Consider the following 17,124-nt stretch of genomic DNA (forward strand, 5'->3'; position numbering starts at 1 on the left):
GCAGTTCAGTAGATACTACGTTACTACGTAACAAGTTACCCACCCGCTTAGATTTTGAGCTCTGTGCGAGAGGGAACTCCTTCCTTTTGCCTCTTAACACTTAGTACTTAATCTTAAATGTAAATATATTTTGTATTTATTTTTATTTTAGCATGTCTTGATCTCATTTATTGTTTTGTTGTGTAGTGTTGTGTATACAATTAATGCTATATAATATTAAAGTATTTAAAACTACAACTATCCCGCATATTTACAAGACCAGTGGAATTATTTGTAATGTTGAAAATTGCAAAAATGATGCAGTGGTGCATGTATGCACCTAAAGATAACGACGTTCCTTCAATGAATAGCATTTTCTCCTAGAACAAAAATGCTGACTTTATTCTGTAAAATAGTTAGTTAAACTGCAGTTCATCAAGAAAAGCTATCATTCTATTCAGAGTTGAAAGGCCCTTTGTTTTGCTTCCAGTTGCAAAAAAAAATCCTTTCAACTCATTTTTGACAATTTCAGGGAATTCAATTTAAAACAAAAATGATGATGGAATCAGGAACTGATATTTTTTTTTTTTGCTTGATAATAAGAATTATGAGAATAGAAAGCCGTAGCGCATTTTAACTTCCAGCGGGACAGGTAGTCCACTGTCAACCATTAAACCCGCAATAATATTTGAACAAAGAAACATCCAGGAATAACAGCTTTCAACTTGAACACACAGCAACTGCAGTCCAGTGCTAGAAAATAAACAGAGAATGCTCACAATGGACATATTGAATGAAATGTTATTTTATATCAGGGATTTGCTCTTCTCACCACAATCATATACAGGTATCTTCATGGCTAATGTATGTGTCCAAAAATGCAGTTTGCACACTGCACTGTGCTGCTGGATACAGCAATGGAGCACTACAAAGCACCAACATACTATGTGACCCTAGGTAATATACTGAGGCTAATTTAGCATGAACAAATGTACAATAAAGGTAACATGCCATTCATGTGCATTAACTCACAAGCTTCAGTAAATGCTGTCCAATGGTCTGGAAATAAATAATGCACAGATATATCACAGCAATGTAGTAGGTGATTCACTTACTACTTGTGGCAATGTGGCATGCAATCCTTGTATACTTCATGCTACTGTAAAAACTCTCTATGTTATTGCTAAAAAATTGGGCTTTGCAGCAAGGATGGGCCATGAAACATGATCTCCTAGATCAGGGGAGTTAAACTCAATCACATAAAGGGGCAGAAATCTAAAACACAGACTAAGTCGCTGACCAAATTTTTTATTAAGATACTGTATGGTCAGGTACAGTCACAATGCAGTCAGGTGATTGGTGCTGCAGAGTCACCAGGTGCCACATAAACCAGACAGAGGAGCTGTATTTGGCCCATGACCTTGTGTTTGACACGTGTCCTAGATATTACAGGTATGGGTCCTGTTATCGAGAATGCACAGTACCTGGAGTTTTCCAGATAATGGGTCTTGCCATAAAGTGGATATCCATACTTTAAGTCTACTAGTAAATGCTGTCCAATGGTCTGGAAATAAATAATGTTCAGATATAGCACAGCAATGTAGTAGGTGATTCACTTACTACTTGTGGCAATGTGGCATGCAGTCCTTGTACACTTCATGCTACTGTAAAAACTTTCTATGTTATTGCTAAAAAATAAGGCTTTGCAGCAAGGATGGGCCATGAAACATGATCTCCTAGATCAGGGGAGTTAAACTCAATCACATAATGGAACCCAATAAACACCTCGCCTCCAGGATATTCCAGTGTTACAGGTTCAGGGCAAGAAAAAAAGAAGGACCTCCCTGGATGTGAGCTCACCAGACTTTCAGCGGCCAGGAGGAGCAGGAGCCGACAGCATCCCTCCCTCCCTAATAGGTTGGAATCAATAGTCGCAGTGTGGGGGGTGGGGTCGACTTTGAGCCCCAGAGGAAATTAAAAAAGGTGCAGTTGGTAAAGTGAGTGGGTAACTGGGTAGGCCTGGGGTCCCCAGAGAGATGGATAATCCAGAATAGGACTTGGATAGTAGACAGGACACAGGCTCCGGGCCTGGGCCTGGGGGTCAGACCTCTTTGGAGGATATAAGTTATTTGACTGCTGTTTAATGTATATGTATATGTATATAATTGCTGATTTATATTAAATAATTTGCAATAAACAACTGCGGCCTTCTCACCCCAATAAAGTTGCCCGTCGTTTTATTGTGGTAACAGGGGGAGGGTAAAGGGGCACAACAGGCATTAGTCAGGGGGCTGAAATCTAAAACACAGGCTAAGTTGCTGGCCAAATTTTTTATTAAAATACTGTATGGTCAGGTACAGTCACAGTGCAGTCAGGTGATTGGTGCTGCACAGTCACCAGGGGCCACATAAAACAGCCAGAAGAGCTATATTCGGCCCACGGGCCTTGTGTTTCACACGTGTCCTAGATATTATAGGTATAGGTTCTGTTTTCCAGAATGAGCAGTACCTGGAGTTTTCCAGATAACGGGTCTTGCCATAAAGTGGATATCCATATTTTAAGTCTACTTAGAAATCATTTAAACATTGAATAAATCCAAAAGGATTCATTTTACATTTTATCTATTAATCTATTTTAGCTGTGATCAAGTACATGGTACAGAGAATATCCTGAAAAATATAAGGCAATGGAGCAGCCCCACATTCAATATATCTCAGACTGAGATTGAGATTGAGATTATCTTCCAAAGCATGCCTAAACCAAATGCACCAATTAAGCCTCTTTCTGTATATGTCAGTGCCTGTGTTTAGCAGTGCTACATAGTGGAGGTGCAGGAGGTAGGTGGCACATGGATATCCTTGGTGAATCACTAGGAACTTGCAAGTCAGGGAGCGCTAGGTGATACAAGTAGGAAGTTAGTACTTTCCACCTGCTTATGGCAACATTAAGTACAGTGCCCCCTAGTGCCTGACAGCACTGTAGCCTATGCCACATACTGGGTTTTTCACATTTTAGTGCATGGGGCTTGGGTTGTGAATTTGTGTGTTCTGTCATTCCTTAACTTGTGCCTAGCCATTGTAAATATACCCTTGAAACTATACAGTACATAAATAATAGGTCATGTATTTTGCAGCACTTAGGTTATGTGCATTCCATTCCTTTAGTGCTTCAGTGAAGAAAAGAAATCAGTCAAAGATTGGATTACTTTTGTGGAGTTTTAGTTTCCTTAAAAAAACTGTTATTTATTACTGACAGCACAGCACCTGCACAGCATATTTAGAGAGATCTTAGTTCAGCACTAAGATTCATTTGAATCTTTGAAATTAGGTCACCCAAATCTAAGACATGTTTTACCGGGATGTTCCCGCAAGCCATATTTATTTTCAGTGTCATCATACAGAGCCCAAAATATTGGCAACAACACATGCTGCCATGTTTACCAGTTTGCCCAGGCACCTTCACTACTACATTTATAAGTATGATCCCAAGGTGGTTTGGAGGAACTCGGCGTATAATGCTACTGGGGATATGTAATAAAAGGTACTAAGTTTGCCCATGAGCAGTAACTACTAGCCACCAATCAGCAGGTAGCAATTACTAGTCACCTGATTGAAAGCATCTTATTGGTTGCTATGGGTCACTGCATCTGGGCAAACTTAGTGCCTTTTATTACATATGAGGGTAAAGGTCATGTATTTACTGATATACTCAGATACTAAATCATAAAGGTTTTATTCTTTAATTTTATCTGTGATGTATTATTCAGATGCATTTTAAAATCTTACATATCCCATGAAATACAGTCAGCATAAAATATAAAAAAGGATAAAACAACTCTTTATTTAAATTACTATTTAATTTGTTTTATTAATTCACACGCAAATGTTGCTAAATGATTATTGATAGTGCTTTTGGTTGTTCCAATCAGTGGGTGAGGGAGAGCTATATAAAACATATGTCTACCAAGTGCCACAGATGTTGCATGGACACTGTGCAACAAACTCCTTTGATAAATATAATATTCACATTGTATAACAAACTGCACCCATGAACTACTCAGTATGTCTTCATTATCAGTTGCCATCTAACCTGCCACACTTGCCAGTTAAATATGAATTAGTAAAATTCTTCTGCATTCTCACTGACAATGTAAAAAGCCACCAATGTGGCTCGACTATTTTCACTACCCTTTAGGAATGTACTTAATCCAAGATTTAATTTAGGGTTTGGCCGAACCCAAGTGTTGGCTGAACTGAATCTGAACTCCTGAATTAATATGACTCTACAGCTGATTGCAACAATGTTGAGTTCTTATAGGGGTGATTCACCCTTAACACCCTTATGCTAGGGTCTTTTTTTCCCTAGCAACCAAATAGCTGCTAAAATACCAATGTGGCTTAACAAAGGCTAAATAACTGAAAACCAAAAATATGAAGACCAGTTGCAAATTTAAAGTAGGACAACCCCATTACTTCATGCTAATTTTTAGAATCACAAATTTGAATATTGGTTCGGTGTCTGGCACATTTTTTGTGGGGGATTTAGTAGTAGTTTGAAGAGAAATGGCACGCACTCCTTGGTCCACTAAAACTTGTCTTTATTGTAGAGATCTTTAAAACAAAAAGGTCCCGACGCGTTTCGTATACAAAAGATACGTAGTCATAGGCACAAATTTCAAATGAACACAAACAGCTATTTAAAATGCAAAAGGCGAAATTCCAATCAACGCACATGCTAATAATTAACCCCTTATAAATGTTTTCATGATCTCCTAAAAACATTGGGTTTACAAATATGAAGTGAGATACAACAATTTCAAACTGGAATGCATCTATTGCTACTTTTTAAACAAAATGTATGCAAATATCATAAATAAATACAATGTTGCAAAATTTATACAATTAACATTATCCATAAAAAACTTGTTTTTTTGTTTTTTTTGGGGGGAATGTAGCCAAACTGAGCCTAACAGCACCACCTATTGGTCAGACACAGCACATTACATCAAATTTTAAATTCAACCCTTCAGCTGCCGAGTGTCTAAATGAAATATCCAATATGCTTCCCTGTGAAGGAGCCTGGATGTTATGTCACCTCCCCTGTTAGATGGAAATAATCTCTCAACTCCCTGTATTTTTAAACATGCCATATCTCCACCATTGCGTTCCTTAAAATGCCTTGATACCACTGTACTTGTACTCTCAGAGACGATCTGATTGATATGCTCTCGCATTCTACATTTTAATTTTCTTGTGGTACAGCCCACATACTGCACTTCACACTTAAGACATGTTAATACATAAACCACAAAACGTGAATTACAGTTTATAGGATTTAGTAGTAGGCCAGTTCCAAAAATGATGGATTAGATGCATATTTATTAAATATATACACTGTAAGATGTCTATAGATGTTTATTATATACCATAAATGTAAATAGACTGTGACATGCCACTGGCTTGCTAACCATTTCCATATACTGTATAACAGGGAACTGAAGACAGACTCGCACATAGGGAGATGATAAAAACAAGGATTGTATTTGCACACAAGTATTGGTTTGCACAAAAAAATCTTTTTAGTCCACAAAAATATTTGTATAACCTGCACATGGGAAAAGGAAAAAAGGGCTAGGATGGGAGGAAAACTGATAGATTGAATGGAAAAAAGAAGTGCTGAAAAAAAATATGATTCATGATCATATAAGACAAAAAGGCCAAAATAAATACATATAAGTGGTCATTAAAAGTGTACTCCCATACATTACTGTGTCACTACTTTCCATTCCTATTTACACTGTCAGAGTCAGCAGCAGTCTGTTTCCCATTCCCAAATAGGCAACATAAAGCGTCAGAAGTTTTCTTTCCATTCCCATGCAAACTATAAGGTGTAGGAAGTCTATTTCCCATCCTCTTACACTGAAAGGTGTGTAACCAGTCTAGTCCACAATGCAAGACCTCACCAGTTTTCTAATTCCAATACAGGCTGTTAATGTGCCAATAAATCCTTTTCCCATACACACTGCAAGATAAAGAATTTCTATTTCTATTTTCCCATATAAACTACAAGGCGTCACCTATATACATCTTATTTTAACAAAAAAAGTGAAATGGTGAAAGGTGTGACTCCTTTGCACCACTTTCCCAGATGACTCAGTATCACCTACAAATCTACAATTAACTGTGTGTTACACAACTCCCAAACAATACGTTATCCAAAAAAAGTGCAAAATGCACCAGCGTCGCTATATACCACATTTTTCTCTGAAGTAAATATAATATACAGTAATATGATATTAATAGCATATGTTGGTGTTATCAATGTGCCAACTCTTTATCTTGCTAGCACAACTCTACCAATCAAACCCTATGCACGTCATTGTATTAAGGAAAGTGTAGTACTTGCCAGTCTGCCAGGGAGCTGCCTGGGTTCAGTCTATGCCAGGCCAGCATTTGCCTGGCAGTACCCAGCCCAAGTATCGTCAGAGCGCTTCCAGTGGTACCCACAAAACACAGGCAGGGTTTCACAGCTCACAGCCAGCACCCACAAATAAACAAGTCACATGGGCAGCCCCGCTTCCTGCTGGCATATCACCTCATGTGCCCCCCGTGCCCACACACTTACCTCTGCCTTGAGCTCGCTGCTTCCCAGAAGGTGATATTTGTGGGGCAACCTACGCATATGGGACAACAATTTGGAGAAGCGCTTCCCCCCCATACCTCCCGGTAGCAGTGTGACCTGCAGCTGCGGCTCCGGCGGTACAGCTGAGGGGGTGTCCGGGGAGGTGGGAGCTGCTAAGAGCTCCTGCGTATTCGGGCTCCCCGGACTATACCTGGGACAGGTGAGAGAGGCCCCGCCCCCCTCTGGCAGGTGCCTGCCCATCCCACATTCCGTGCACTGGGTACAGGAGGATGCTGGGGGTGGGGAAGTAAAGCTCTGCATCACTGAGTTGTCAGTGTAAAGGTGCAACGGGCTGCACCGGGGCCTGGGAGGGGTGCGGGGGTAAATCGGTGCTGCTGCCCAAGGAGGAGGATGAAAGCTATGGTCCTGTGTGCTGGATGCTCTGCGCAGGCGCACCCACCAGAGACTTACTGAGGCTGCGGCGGAGAGAGCAGATAAGGGGGTGGGAAACGAGGGGGAGGCGACAGCTGCACAGCATCTTCTCTGTGAGAGAAATGAGACACTGAACCACAGAGCATCTTAACGGAGAAAAAGAAGGGAGGCCTTTTTATTTCTAGGTCCCTAAAAAGTGTAATACTGCATAGTAAGCTGAAGGCAGCATTATAGGTCCTATATGCACAGGGCCAAACATAAATAGGTCAGTAATGGCCAGCTGAACGAGAGACATGCATAGAATTACATGAAATTGGAAGAGCATGGTGTATACAAAAATACCAGTAATGGCCAGCTCTGAGAAAGAGACTTGCCTAGAATTACATGAAATAGGAAGAGCATAGTGAAGGGAGGGAGGGAAGCACAGAGCAGTGTGTGCTGAGTGTGGGAACAAAGGGATCTATAGAAAGTGCACTCTAACTAGAAATTATCTGAGAGAGCAAAGGGATGGGGCAGCATAGAGTTTCGCTGATTCAGAAAGTAGGCAGGAGTTGCAAAACATTTTTGTGACCTTTCCTTTATTGAGTTGTTGCACAGAAAGTAATCAGGTGAAACCCATAAACCCAATATTTTTTTTTATGGGCCATCCACATTTTTGTGAACCAACACTGGTTTTAAAAGTCCATTGTTTCTCAGAGAGAGGGGCATCATGGAACATTTTATATAAGCAAAGAGACACGGCACTACAGAGCATCATATAATGGGGCCCAATGACCCAGAGCGCAGTGTAGGGAAGCAGGGCATGACAGGGTTAAGGAGAGCAGCCCGCCCCCCTCCCTCTGTATGGGTTCCTGGTGGCTGGCCACTGAACGCACTGTTTTTTCCCAGGCTTAGCAAGAGGAGGGAAGCTCAGGACAGCCTGTCTTCCAGTCAGTTCTAGGCAGCAATAGGATCAGCAGCTCGCAGCGTGGGGCCATGGCTGCGAGCTTGGAGGCAGCAAGGTAGCAGGGACCTATATGGATCCAGGACCAGCTCAAGGACCTCTTTCCAGGCGAGGAGACTGGGAGGCAGCTCAGACCCACGAGGAGGACCCGCCCACCGGATCGCCTAAGCCCAAGGACTGAGAGGGAACCAGCTGGCAGGACCAGACGGTGCAGCAGGACGCCACAGGAGAGGAGCGGGCCGCACCGGGAGAAGCACGGGGAAGCAGCCTGGGGAGCCAGGTGGTGCAACACTAAGAAAGAGCAGGCGAGTACTCTGTGCACAAGGGGGTGGGGCCAACCGGCAGGAGAGAGGGGGCAGGGGCCCAGACACGGGAGCTGCAGTGGGATCCCCCAGCCTGGCAGAGGCACGGAGGACCGGGCGGGAAGGGGGGGGGGAGGTAGGAGCACACAGCAGGCTGGAGTAGGAGGAACTACCACGGCCCCAGTAGGAGTGGGGTCAGGAGCCACTACAGGATACAGGGAGGCAGCGATCCAGGAAGGGGGGGGGAAACAGGCCATGGGGGAAACACGGCAGCCTCATCTAGCAGAACCACAGACAGAGGCACAAGGCCTGCCAGCTGCCAGGACACTGGGAGGCAAGAGAGGGTTGCAGCGGCCGCATGCAGGGCCATAGTACCGGCTAGTGGCCAGAGGGAGGAAAAGGAGGGAACCACGGCCCAGGGTGGCCCCTGAGGGCACTTCCGGGACCCCCGGTTTGGGTTCAGCCAACAGCCAGGCAATGGGCAGGGAGCGCAGGGGAAGCAGGCAGAGGGACAGTGAGTCCAGGCCCAGAGAGTCCAGGAGGGGCTCCCGGAGGAGCCAATCAGGCAGCAGGCACCCCTGGAGGGGTAGAAGATGGGGGTCAAGGGGCAGGAGTCGAGTCAGTCTGGCACCCGGGAGAGCTGGAGGAGCGGCACTGCTTCGGGAACAGCCAGGCATAGGGGAGACAGGGGAAGAGCCAGTGGAAGTCCCACCAGGAGGAGGGATACGTCCTGGAGAAGGGAGCACTCCTGTTCTTGTATGTCACGCAGGTGCAGTTCGGGCGGCTCAGGCCCGGGGCCGGTCGGGAGCCAGGTACACTACGTCAGAGGGACGGCGGACCACCAGGAGCTGTTCGACAAGCAGGGAAAGGAGGGAGCAGCAATGCACGGCCAGAGATGGGTCGGGACGGGAGACACATCGGAGCGCCTCGCCAGTGTAATTACGGCCCCAGGGGCTTCTACAGCCGGGGGACCAGGAGGTGAGCTGCAAGGGGACACAGCGCAGGGGTCAGCCCAGGTGGATACGGCTGGACTGCTGGCAGGGCTGAAACAGTTTCTGGCAGGTTGGGAGGGTCAAGGGCATGGCGCAGCAACAGGGCCGTCAATGAGGTGGGACCAGATGGACATCATCCTCTGGCTCAAACTCATGATGGCACAAAAGGCAAACCCCTTTCAGAGGGGGGCCCAGGGGCCCCAACAGGGCGGCACTTCCTTTTTAAATTAGGAGGGATGGAGGACCTGACAAAGGATTTCCTCATAAGGCAGGCACTTCGGGGCCTCAGGAAGGGGAGGGTGTCACGGGACTCAAGGTGTCCCATTTCCTTTAAGTTACTGCGGAAACTGCAGATGGCGCTGCCCCAATGTTGTAGATCTGAGTTTGAGGTGCACCTATTTCAGGCAGTCTTTGTATTAGCATTCTTTGGGGCTAAGCAGCAGCAAAAAGGTGCCGGGGGGTCTAAGGGCAGAGGATGTAAGGGTATTGGAGTCCGAGGTACAAGTGCAGCTTTGAAGGTTGAAGGTCAGGAACAGACGTGTGGGGTAAAGGTGTGGACATTGTCTTGCATCGATTGGATGGCGGCGCGGTATGTCCAGTGGGCTGCATGGGGAGATACTTAGGGATACGGCCAGAGTTAGGGGAGTGTTTGTTTATCCATGGGGATGGGAGCCCATTAACTCACTTTCAGTTTATTTGGGTACTGCGGATGGGTTTACAGACGGTAGGGGCGCAGCCGGATGACTTTGGCACTCACTCATTCCGTATTGGTGCAGTGACTGAAGCATCACGGTTGGGGTTGGGTGATGACACGGTGATGAGAATCGATAGGTGGGAGTCCAGACGGTTTAAGAGCTACGTACGGCTAGCACTGCTGGTCTGATGTGTGGTACAGTTATGGATTTAAAAAAAAAAAAGGGGTTGGTTGGTACAAGGGGAATACCGTGTACCATATGTGATGGTTATTTGTGTTTACATTTGGTTTCCTTGAACAGGTGGCAGGATCACGGTGTGGCTGATCGGTCATTCATCTATCGGGCCAGAAGGAGAGCCGCAGTTAAAAAACCTGGATTGCAGCTGGGCTTTCCCGAAGGCAAGGTGGGAGTGCATTGGTTTGGTGTTTGGGGCATGCGGTGGCCAGGGGTCTGGTCCACCCTGCTTCAAAAGGCAAAGGCCGGGAGGCGCCTGGACATATTGGTAATACGTGATATAGGGTTAGTTCCTCAGAGAGAGTTGGTAACAGCAATGAAAAATGATTTGGATAAGATAAGGCGTATGTTTCTGGACATAGTGATCGTATGGTCAGAGATGGTGTCGTTGTTAGTATGGAGGCATACCAGGGATGGGCAGAAAATGGAGAGAAACAGGGGCAAGGTGAACAAATTGCTAGCTGCTTTCGTGAGAAAGTTTGACGGGGTGGTAGTGAGGCATAAGGTCCTGGAGGGGAAATTACCCGGTTACTATTGGAAGGACGGGGTCCATTTGTTGGAGGTAGGGACTGACTTGTTTAACTTGGCACTGGGTGAGGGAATCGAGAGGGCCCTAGGGCGGCTGGTTGGCGAGTCGTGGCGTGCTTGAGGAGTCAAGCAGCCATGCCTGTGGCGGAGGGTACATTACTCCGTGCCCCCAGGGGGAAGTTTAAGGGGGGTACTTGCCAAGAAGAGTGTAGCCCGGTTGGCCTGCAGCCCTGATCGGAAAGCAATTAGCCTCGGTTTAGGTCGGGGGAAAAGGAGGCAGGAACCAGGCGTTACATTTGGGCGCAGGGCCAGTCCCTGGGAGGCGAGTAAGGATTGTCGGTTTGAAAAGGTTACTGTAAATGTTTGTTATACAAACGGTTTTGTACAATAATGTTACAAATGTTAACTGATGTTAAGTTTTATTGTTAATAAATAAATAACTGCGGCCTTCTCTTCCCAGCTACAGTGTCCAAGTGTGTTGTTTGGGTAAATGGGAGAGTCAGAAGAGTGAAAAAATCAGTTAGAGTGCACTTGTTAGAATAACAAATAAATTAAAGGAGGGGAGTGCTACAGGTCATTATGATGGGAGAAGGGAGGCACTATATTAAAGTGATACTGACATGAAAAATCTCTACACTAGCGATGCGGCCCCCCCCGGACCCCCTCTGGTGCTGTAATGGTAAGCACAGGGGGGCGAGGGGGGTAGCATTGGATGGGCTGCCTTGGGCGGCTCAGGGGCCTAAAACACCCCTGGTTAAAGCTTCTAATGCTAATGGACTCTTGCTGCACAAATATGGCAGCCCCGTCATAGAGGAACGTGGGGGATCTTATAGGTAATGTAAAAGCACTAGACAACAAAATTACAGGCAAAATTATAACTCGCATGCAAAGACAATGTTATGACATTTTTTAAAAAGTTTAATTTGAGGTGTCAGTATCTCTTTAATAAAAAAGACAGCACTATACAAGAAGAAAGAAAGGAGGAAAGATTTAGCACGGCATAATATAGGAAGAAACAAAAAAAAAAGAACAGTGCTATAGGAAAGAAAGGAAGCAGCAACAATTATTTAGAACTTATGCACAAGTGATGAATAAATTATGGCATTAACTTTAGCACAAATATTTCTCTGTCAGTTGTGATTACACTGCCATAGGAACACAATATTTAATAGTTAAAACAAGACCTATATTGCCTGGCTAACAGCTTGTTGGGCTGGTGAAACTGCATGAGTGTTTTAAGAACTACAAGTATTGTTGTGTGTTGCTAAGTGCAACAGTGTGACACTAAACAAAACTGCAAAAACCAGAATAGCTGATCATTTTCTTGTTGTGTGGACAATAAATAAAGAAGCAAGATACAATCTACAACTGCACCTTTAATAACTTCTAAGCACTGCAGCGTTGGTGTTGACCTAAATGTGTGGTGTTGCAAAATACTCAGTATAATGCAGGTGGTTCGTTTACCCCATTTATTATAACCAGCAGTTCACCATTAGTGTTTCAGGGTGACTAACCCTACTGAGGAAGCAAGGTTGAACTGGGCTGGGGGGCACTGCGAAAATACCAGTTGGGATCCAGCATTTATGGGCCCCGTGGCCTCCACTGAACCAAACCCACACCCTCCTCCTGGCAAATGTGGGCATCTGCGCTCCTCCTCTCCATTAAGTGTGCACAATGTGTGTGGGGGAGGGGGTTGGTGCACCTCTTACCTTATCCCTTGGACACCACCCCAGGGTAGTTTCCTCCTCCTTTTTCTTCTGCCTTCTTGCCACTTGCGCAGTAGAGTAAAAGCAGAACTTTAATTAAAAAAACGTCTTTTTCACTCTACCGCACATGCATCAGCCCCGGGATCGCTAAGAAAGGAGCAAGAGTGTCGCTCATTCTAAGCTACACCAGGCTAGGCAACAGGAGCACCAACCTGGGGTATAAGGTAAGCAATTACAATCACTGGGGATGCCTAACATTTTGGCACCCCCCAGTGATTTTACCTTTCCTTCTCCTGTAAAATAAACAAGGTATTCCCATGATAGTGTGTTGAAGATTTCAAATGATCTAATATTTGCCGTCCTTAATACTGTTTGATTTCGTTTTCATACAGTTTAAATGTATTAATATTGCATGGGTTTTAGGGAACAAACAGAAGGGCAGCAACAGGAGGTGCCTGCTCCATTCATGCCTTCTGGGATCAGGCAGCCTTGTTGATTCTGGGGGGCTATAGCTTCTCTCTATGAGCTATCGAGGATGTACCGTCTGAGCCGCGCCACCATCTTCCAGATCTGTGGTCTCATTAGGCGGGACCTGGAACTCATGATGGTGCGGTTCTTGAGCAGTGCCAGTTTCCAACAGGTCTCCGTGAGCCTCATTGGCATGAGCAAGCCCACTTGCTGTTTTCACTTTTATTCTACTTTCTCCCTGTAGTCCCTATGTACCTGTGGGTTTTTTTTAACCTGCAGCTGAGTGCTGACCAGCCATGGTACACTTAATGAGAGAGGAGGAATGGGAAAGGAAACAGGGATTTTATGTGTTTTTATTAAAAACTTCACAAAAGAGAATTAACAGAACTCAGACCGACATGCCGGCAAATAATTACACGTTATAACCAAAATTCATCCCCCAGTCCACTGGCCAAATGTCCCAATGAAGATCCTGACATATGGACAAAAGCAGTCTCAGTCCTGGGAAGAGTCTATGATTTTGCCGTGGATTTCCGGAAGAGGACGATTGAAAATCAAAACTATTTACATCCTGTTGCTCCCGGTGGTCTGAAGGAGCAAAATCCAACATAGTGAGCTTTGCAGGTCCAGAAAGCTCCAAGTCCCATGTAAGAACACAGTCTAATAACAATGTTACAACTCCTAGAAAACCTGGGAGAAACATATTGTTACCTGAACTATGGCCCCATGGGGATCCCAGTTGAGAGCACAAATAACCAGTAAGCCAGGCAGCAGCTAACAGGATAAGGGCGGCTAATGTGTGCCCTGGTATCATGGCACTGGGACGCGCAGCTTGGCCAACTCACTAACCTTTGGGCACTGGGACGCGCAGCTTGGCCAACTCACTAACCATTGCCCTCACCATGCTGTCTACAGAGGTGTTAGGGTGCCCAATGGTCTGCTTGCACCGGAACTGCCACAGGAAATACTTAAAGACTGACACAATGATGTAGGTGTGGTCAGCACTGTAGGCGGCGTTATCTAGCGTTCCATAGGCCAGGTGAGCGTATCCGGCCAGTTTCAGAGAAGGAAACTGTAACTCTGTTGCTAGGGAACACCTGACCGCTGTTGACACTGGGCAGTGAACCAAAAAATGGCATTGAGTTTCCTCAACAGCACATCCCCAGGGGCACACCCTGTCCTGCCGAGAGAGGTACTGGTAATTACCTCGCACCTTCAGTTTCCCATGCAGAGACAGCCACTGAACATCGTACAGTTTGGGAGGTAACGATTTGCTGTTCAAGTGACGAAGTGACCGCTCTGTGGTGTCACCTATGCAGTCACTGAACACAGGGGCAGCAACAAAATAACCCTGAACAATCTCACTATACAGGGCTTTTCGGGGGACCGTATCGAGCTGTTGCTTGGACAAGGTCCACTTCCTGACCCATACTAAAGCAGTGATGACATATTCAGGAATGTTGCAATTGTTCCATTTTACTTGGGTCAATCTTTCTCCCTTATACCACTTGGTCAGGTTTGGCTGAGACCAATATGAAAGGATCCAAGGCAAAAGGAAACAGGGACGGTGGTAGGGGCAGCATGACTGGAGATGGATTAAGGGGGATAGGAGCTTTAGCATATCAAGTAAGACCAGAAGGTTGGAGGGGAAGAGGGAGTAAAACCGAATATGTATGTATGGAGTGAGTAAAAAAAGAATAAGACTAGAGAATGATATAGGGTGGGAGGGGCAGAGAGAGGTAAAGGGAGATTGATGGGTAGCCCAAGACAGAGGCAACATTTTTTCTTGCACAACAAAGAGGTTAGAGCAAATGCACTTATATGTTAAAAGTGCTTTCCAGTTGTTGGAGGAAAGGGTGCCACTAGATGTTATTGTAGAGTATGAGGAGAGTTCAGCAGTGGTTGATGAGGATTTTGGAAACAATGCGATTTGTTGTTTGCTTATTCCCATTAGATAATGTAGTGGAATGTGTCATGAAACAATGTATTTGTTTCCTGCCAAAGAGAAATTGAATGAAGAGGTATTGGTCATTTGGAGTTTGGGCAGGGACACAGGTTTTGTAGACCCACAGACAGGGCTGGACCCGCTTCCTTGTCCCCTTGCCCTAGCCTATTGTACAGCACTTGGGGGGGGGGGGGGTTTGAGGCCAGAAGAAGGCCCAGGGAGTGACCCACTCGGGAAACACAATTGAGACAGTGCCTGAAATTCTGGTAGAATACCAACCAGGTGGCAACTCTACTGTGGGGCAGCACAGGGGGCGTGGGCAAGGACTGGTGGTAAAAAAATTCAAAATGCATTCAAAATGATGGAGGGACAACAATATCTATGGTAGCACAAAAAAATTAATGTCTAGCAGTTGAGTGGCATGTGAGGGAACACTTACTAGTAAGACTGTTAGTCTCCTGCCACATGAGACAGATTCTCGGCCTGTGGATAAACACAGGCCAAGAATCCACCCTGGCTGCCTGCACCCAGCACCAGCCGGGTGCAAACACACAGTAGATTTCAGCGTGTAACTGCATACTACTAGCTAGCTAGTTCAGAGAAGAATAAACTATGGGACTCTATGGAAATTCCTGTATTTTGGAGTTTTCTGATCAATGGGTTTCTAGATAATATATCTCATACTCTTTTTATTTATTCTTTAAAGCTACATGTCTAAATGCTTTTACCTTGGTAAACAAACTGTAAATACCGTTAGCTGTCTCTTGTTTGCATGCCGAGCTCCCTAGCAACAATCATAATTGTTGGGTAATTACTGCAGGCAGAGGGTCCCCCTGCTGGTCTTTTTTTTAGATGCATCTAGGCAGAATATTCAAACAGCAGAGCACTTTTTGCAAATTGCAGAGACAGAGGAAGAGCAGGCAGACAATAGAAGCTAGAAAATAAAAGGAATCATCTGATTAGGTCACCCATGCTTCTACCCTTTTGTATAGGAAAAGGATGGTGCACAAAATATCTGAGATCCTCTTACCCAGCATTTGAGGATGAAAGCATTGGGATGGAATGTGGTGACCAATGGGACTCTCTGTACCTAGTTTATACACTGACATTCCAAAAGTAGAAAATGTAGAATTTCTGTACACTGCCAAACCAATTGAAAAAAATTGGGATAATGCATATACAAGCAGACAAATGGACTAAAGCTGTTATTGAAAGGATAAATGTATTCATAAATAACACATCAGTGCCATGATAGCACCCATAGTGCAGCTTTTTGCTTGCAAATAATATTTTGAAACAAAAATTGCTTTTTGTGATGATGGTATTCAATAAATCTTTTTGTCTAGTGATAGTGATGAGGTATGGATTTGCTGATTTGACTTGCTTATCAATGTTATGCAGGTATTGGATCCTTTATCCGGAAACCCATTATCCAGAAAGTTCTGAATTACTGAAAGGCCATCTCCCATAGACTCCATTTTAAGCAAATGATCCTAATATTTAAAAAATGATTTTGACTTTTTCTTTGTAGTAATAAAACAGAACCTTGTACTTGATCCCAACTAAGGTATAATGAATCCATATTGGAGGCAAAACAATCCTTTTGGGTTTATTCAGTATTTGAATGATTTTTAGCAGACAAATTGTGGGGATCCAAATAACGGAAAGATTCCATATCTGGAAAACCCCAGTGTCATGTTGGGGCAGCATAGAAAGGGTTAAGGAATCCACATTTGAGGGAAACCCTTCACAGTAGGGGGTAATTCTCAAATACCCCCTAAAAGACACTGAAGACTGTCTGGCTTGGGAGGTGTGAAGAGCCATACAGGGCCAAATGAATCAACAAGATAACTAAATTATCATACCTGTGCTACAGTGGGGTGGTCTATCTCAAGGAAGATTCTTAGCTAATATTTCTTTGGACCCATAAATATCTTTTACTAAAGATAAAAATTATGGTGCCCAGCCATCAGCTTGTAGCTAGAGCTCCCCAAAGACTCCAAACACTCCCGTGTTATGATGATCCATCTTGGGATTATCCAATATTCAGGTAAAACCAGAATAATATGTGTTAGGCCTGGTTTGTTTGGTGTCTATGAAAAGTAAATTCCATTTCCCACATAATGCTCATGTTTCCATAATATTGTTGTAGACCCATAAGTATTTCAACAATCACAACATCAGGGCATTCCCCAACCTCACTGCCCTCACCATTAAAACACACGTACGCTGCGTCAAATGAAAGTTCCTTTGCTCTAATCTAAAAAGGTGACCTCTGG

General features: G+C 44.6%; 2 protein-coding genes across 2 annotated transcripts in view; one reads left to right on the forward strand and one right to left on the reverse strand.

Moving 5' to 3' along the window:
• The window catches only part of atp2c2 (ATPase, Ca++ transporting, type 2C, member 2), a 78,194-nt gene extending 71,175 nt beyond the window's left edge, over positions 1-7,019 (reverse strand). The window contains 1 exon segment of the mRNA NM_001079056.1: positions 6,604-7,019. Coding sequence (NP_001072524.1) covers positions 6,604-6,921 — 318 coding nt within the window. The 5' untranslated portion in view covers positions 6,922-7,019.
• A 466-nt stretch (positions 7,020-7,485) lies between these two features.
• On the forward strand, positions 7,486-11,180 carry LOC101732441. The gene is made up of 2 exons (XM_004913595.4): positions 7,486-9,255; positions 10,265-11,180. The coding sequence occupies exons 1-2, from the start codon at positions 9,173-9,175 to the stop codon at positions 10,845-10,847; spliced, it is 666 nt and encodes a 221-aa protein (XP_004913652.2). The 5' UTR covers positions 7,486-9,172; the 3' UTR covers positions 10,848-11,180.
• Positions 11,181-17,124: the final 5,944 nt, after the last annotated feature.

This window comes from Xenopus tropicalis, chromosome 4, assembly GCF_000004195.4.
Source record: "Xenopus tropicalis strain Nigerian chromosome 4, UCB_Xtro_10.0, whole genome shotgun sequence".
Lineage (NCBI taxonomy): Eukaryota > Metazoa > Chordata > Amphibia > Anura > Pipidae > Xenopus > Xenopus tropicalis.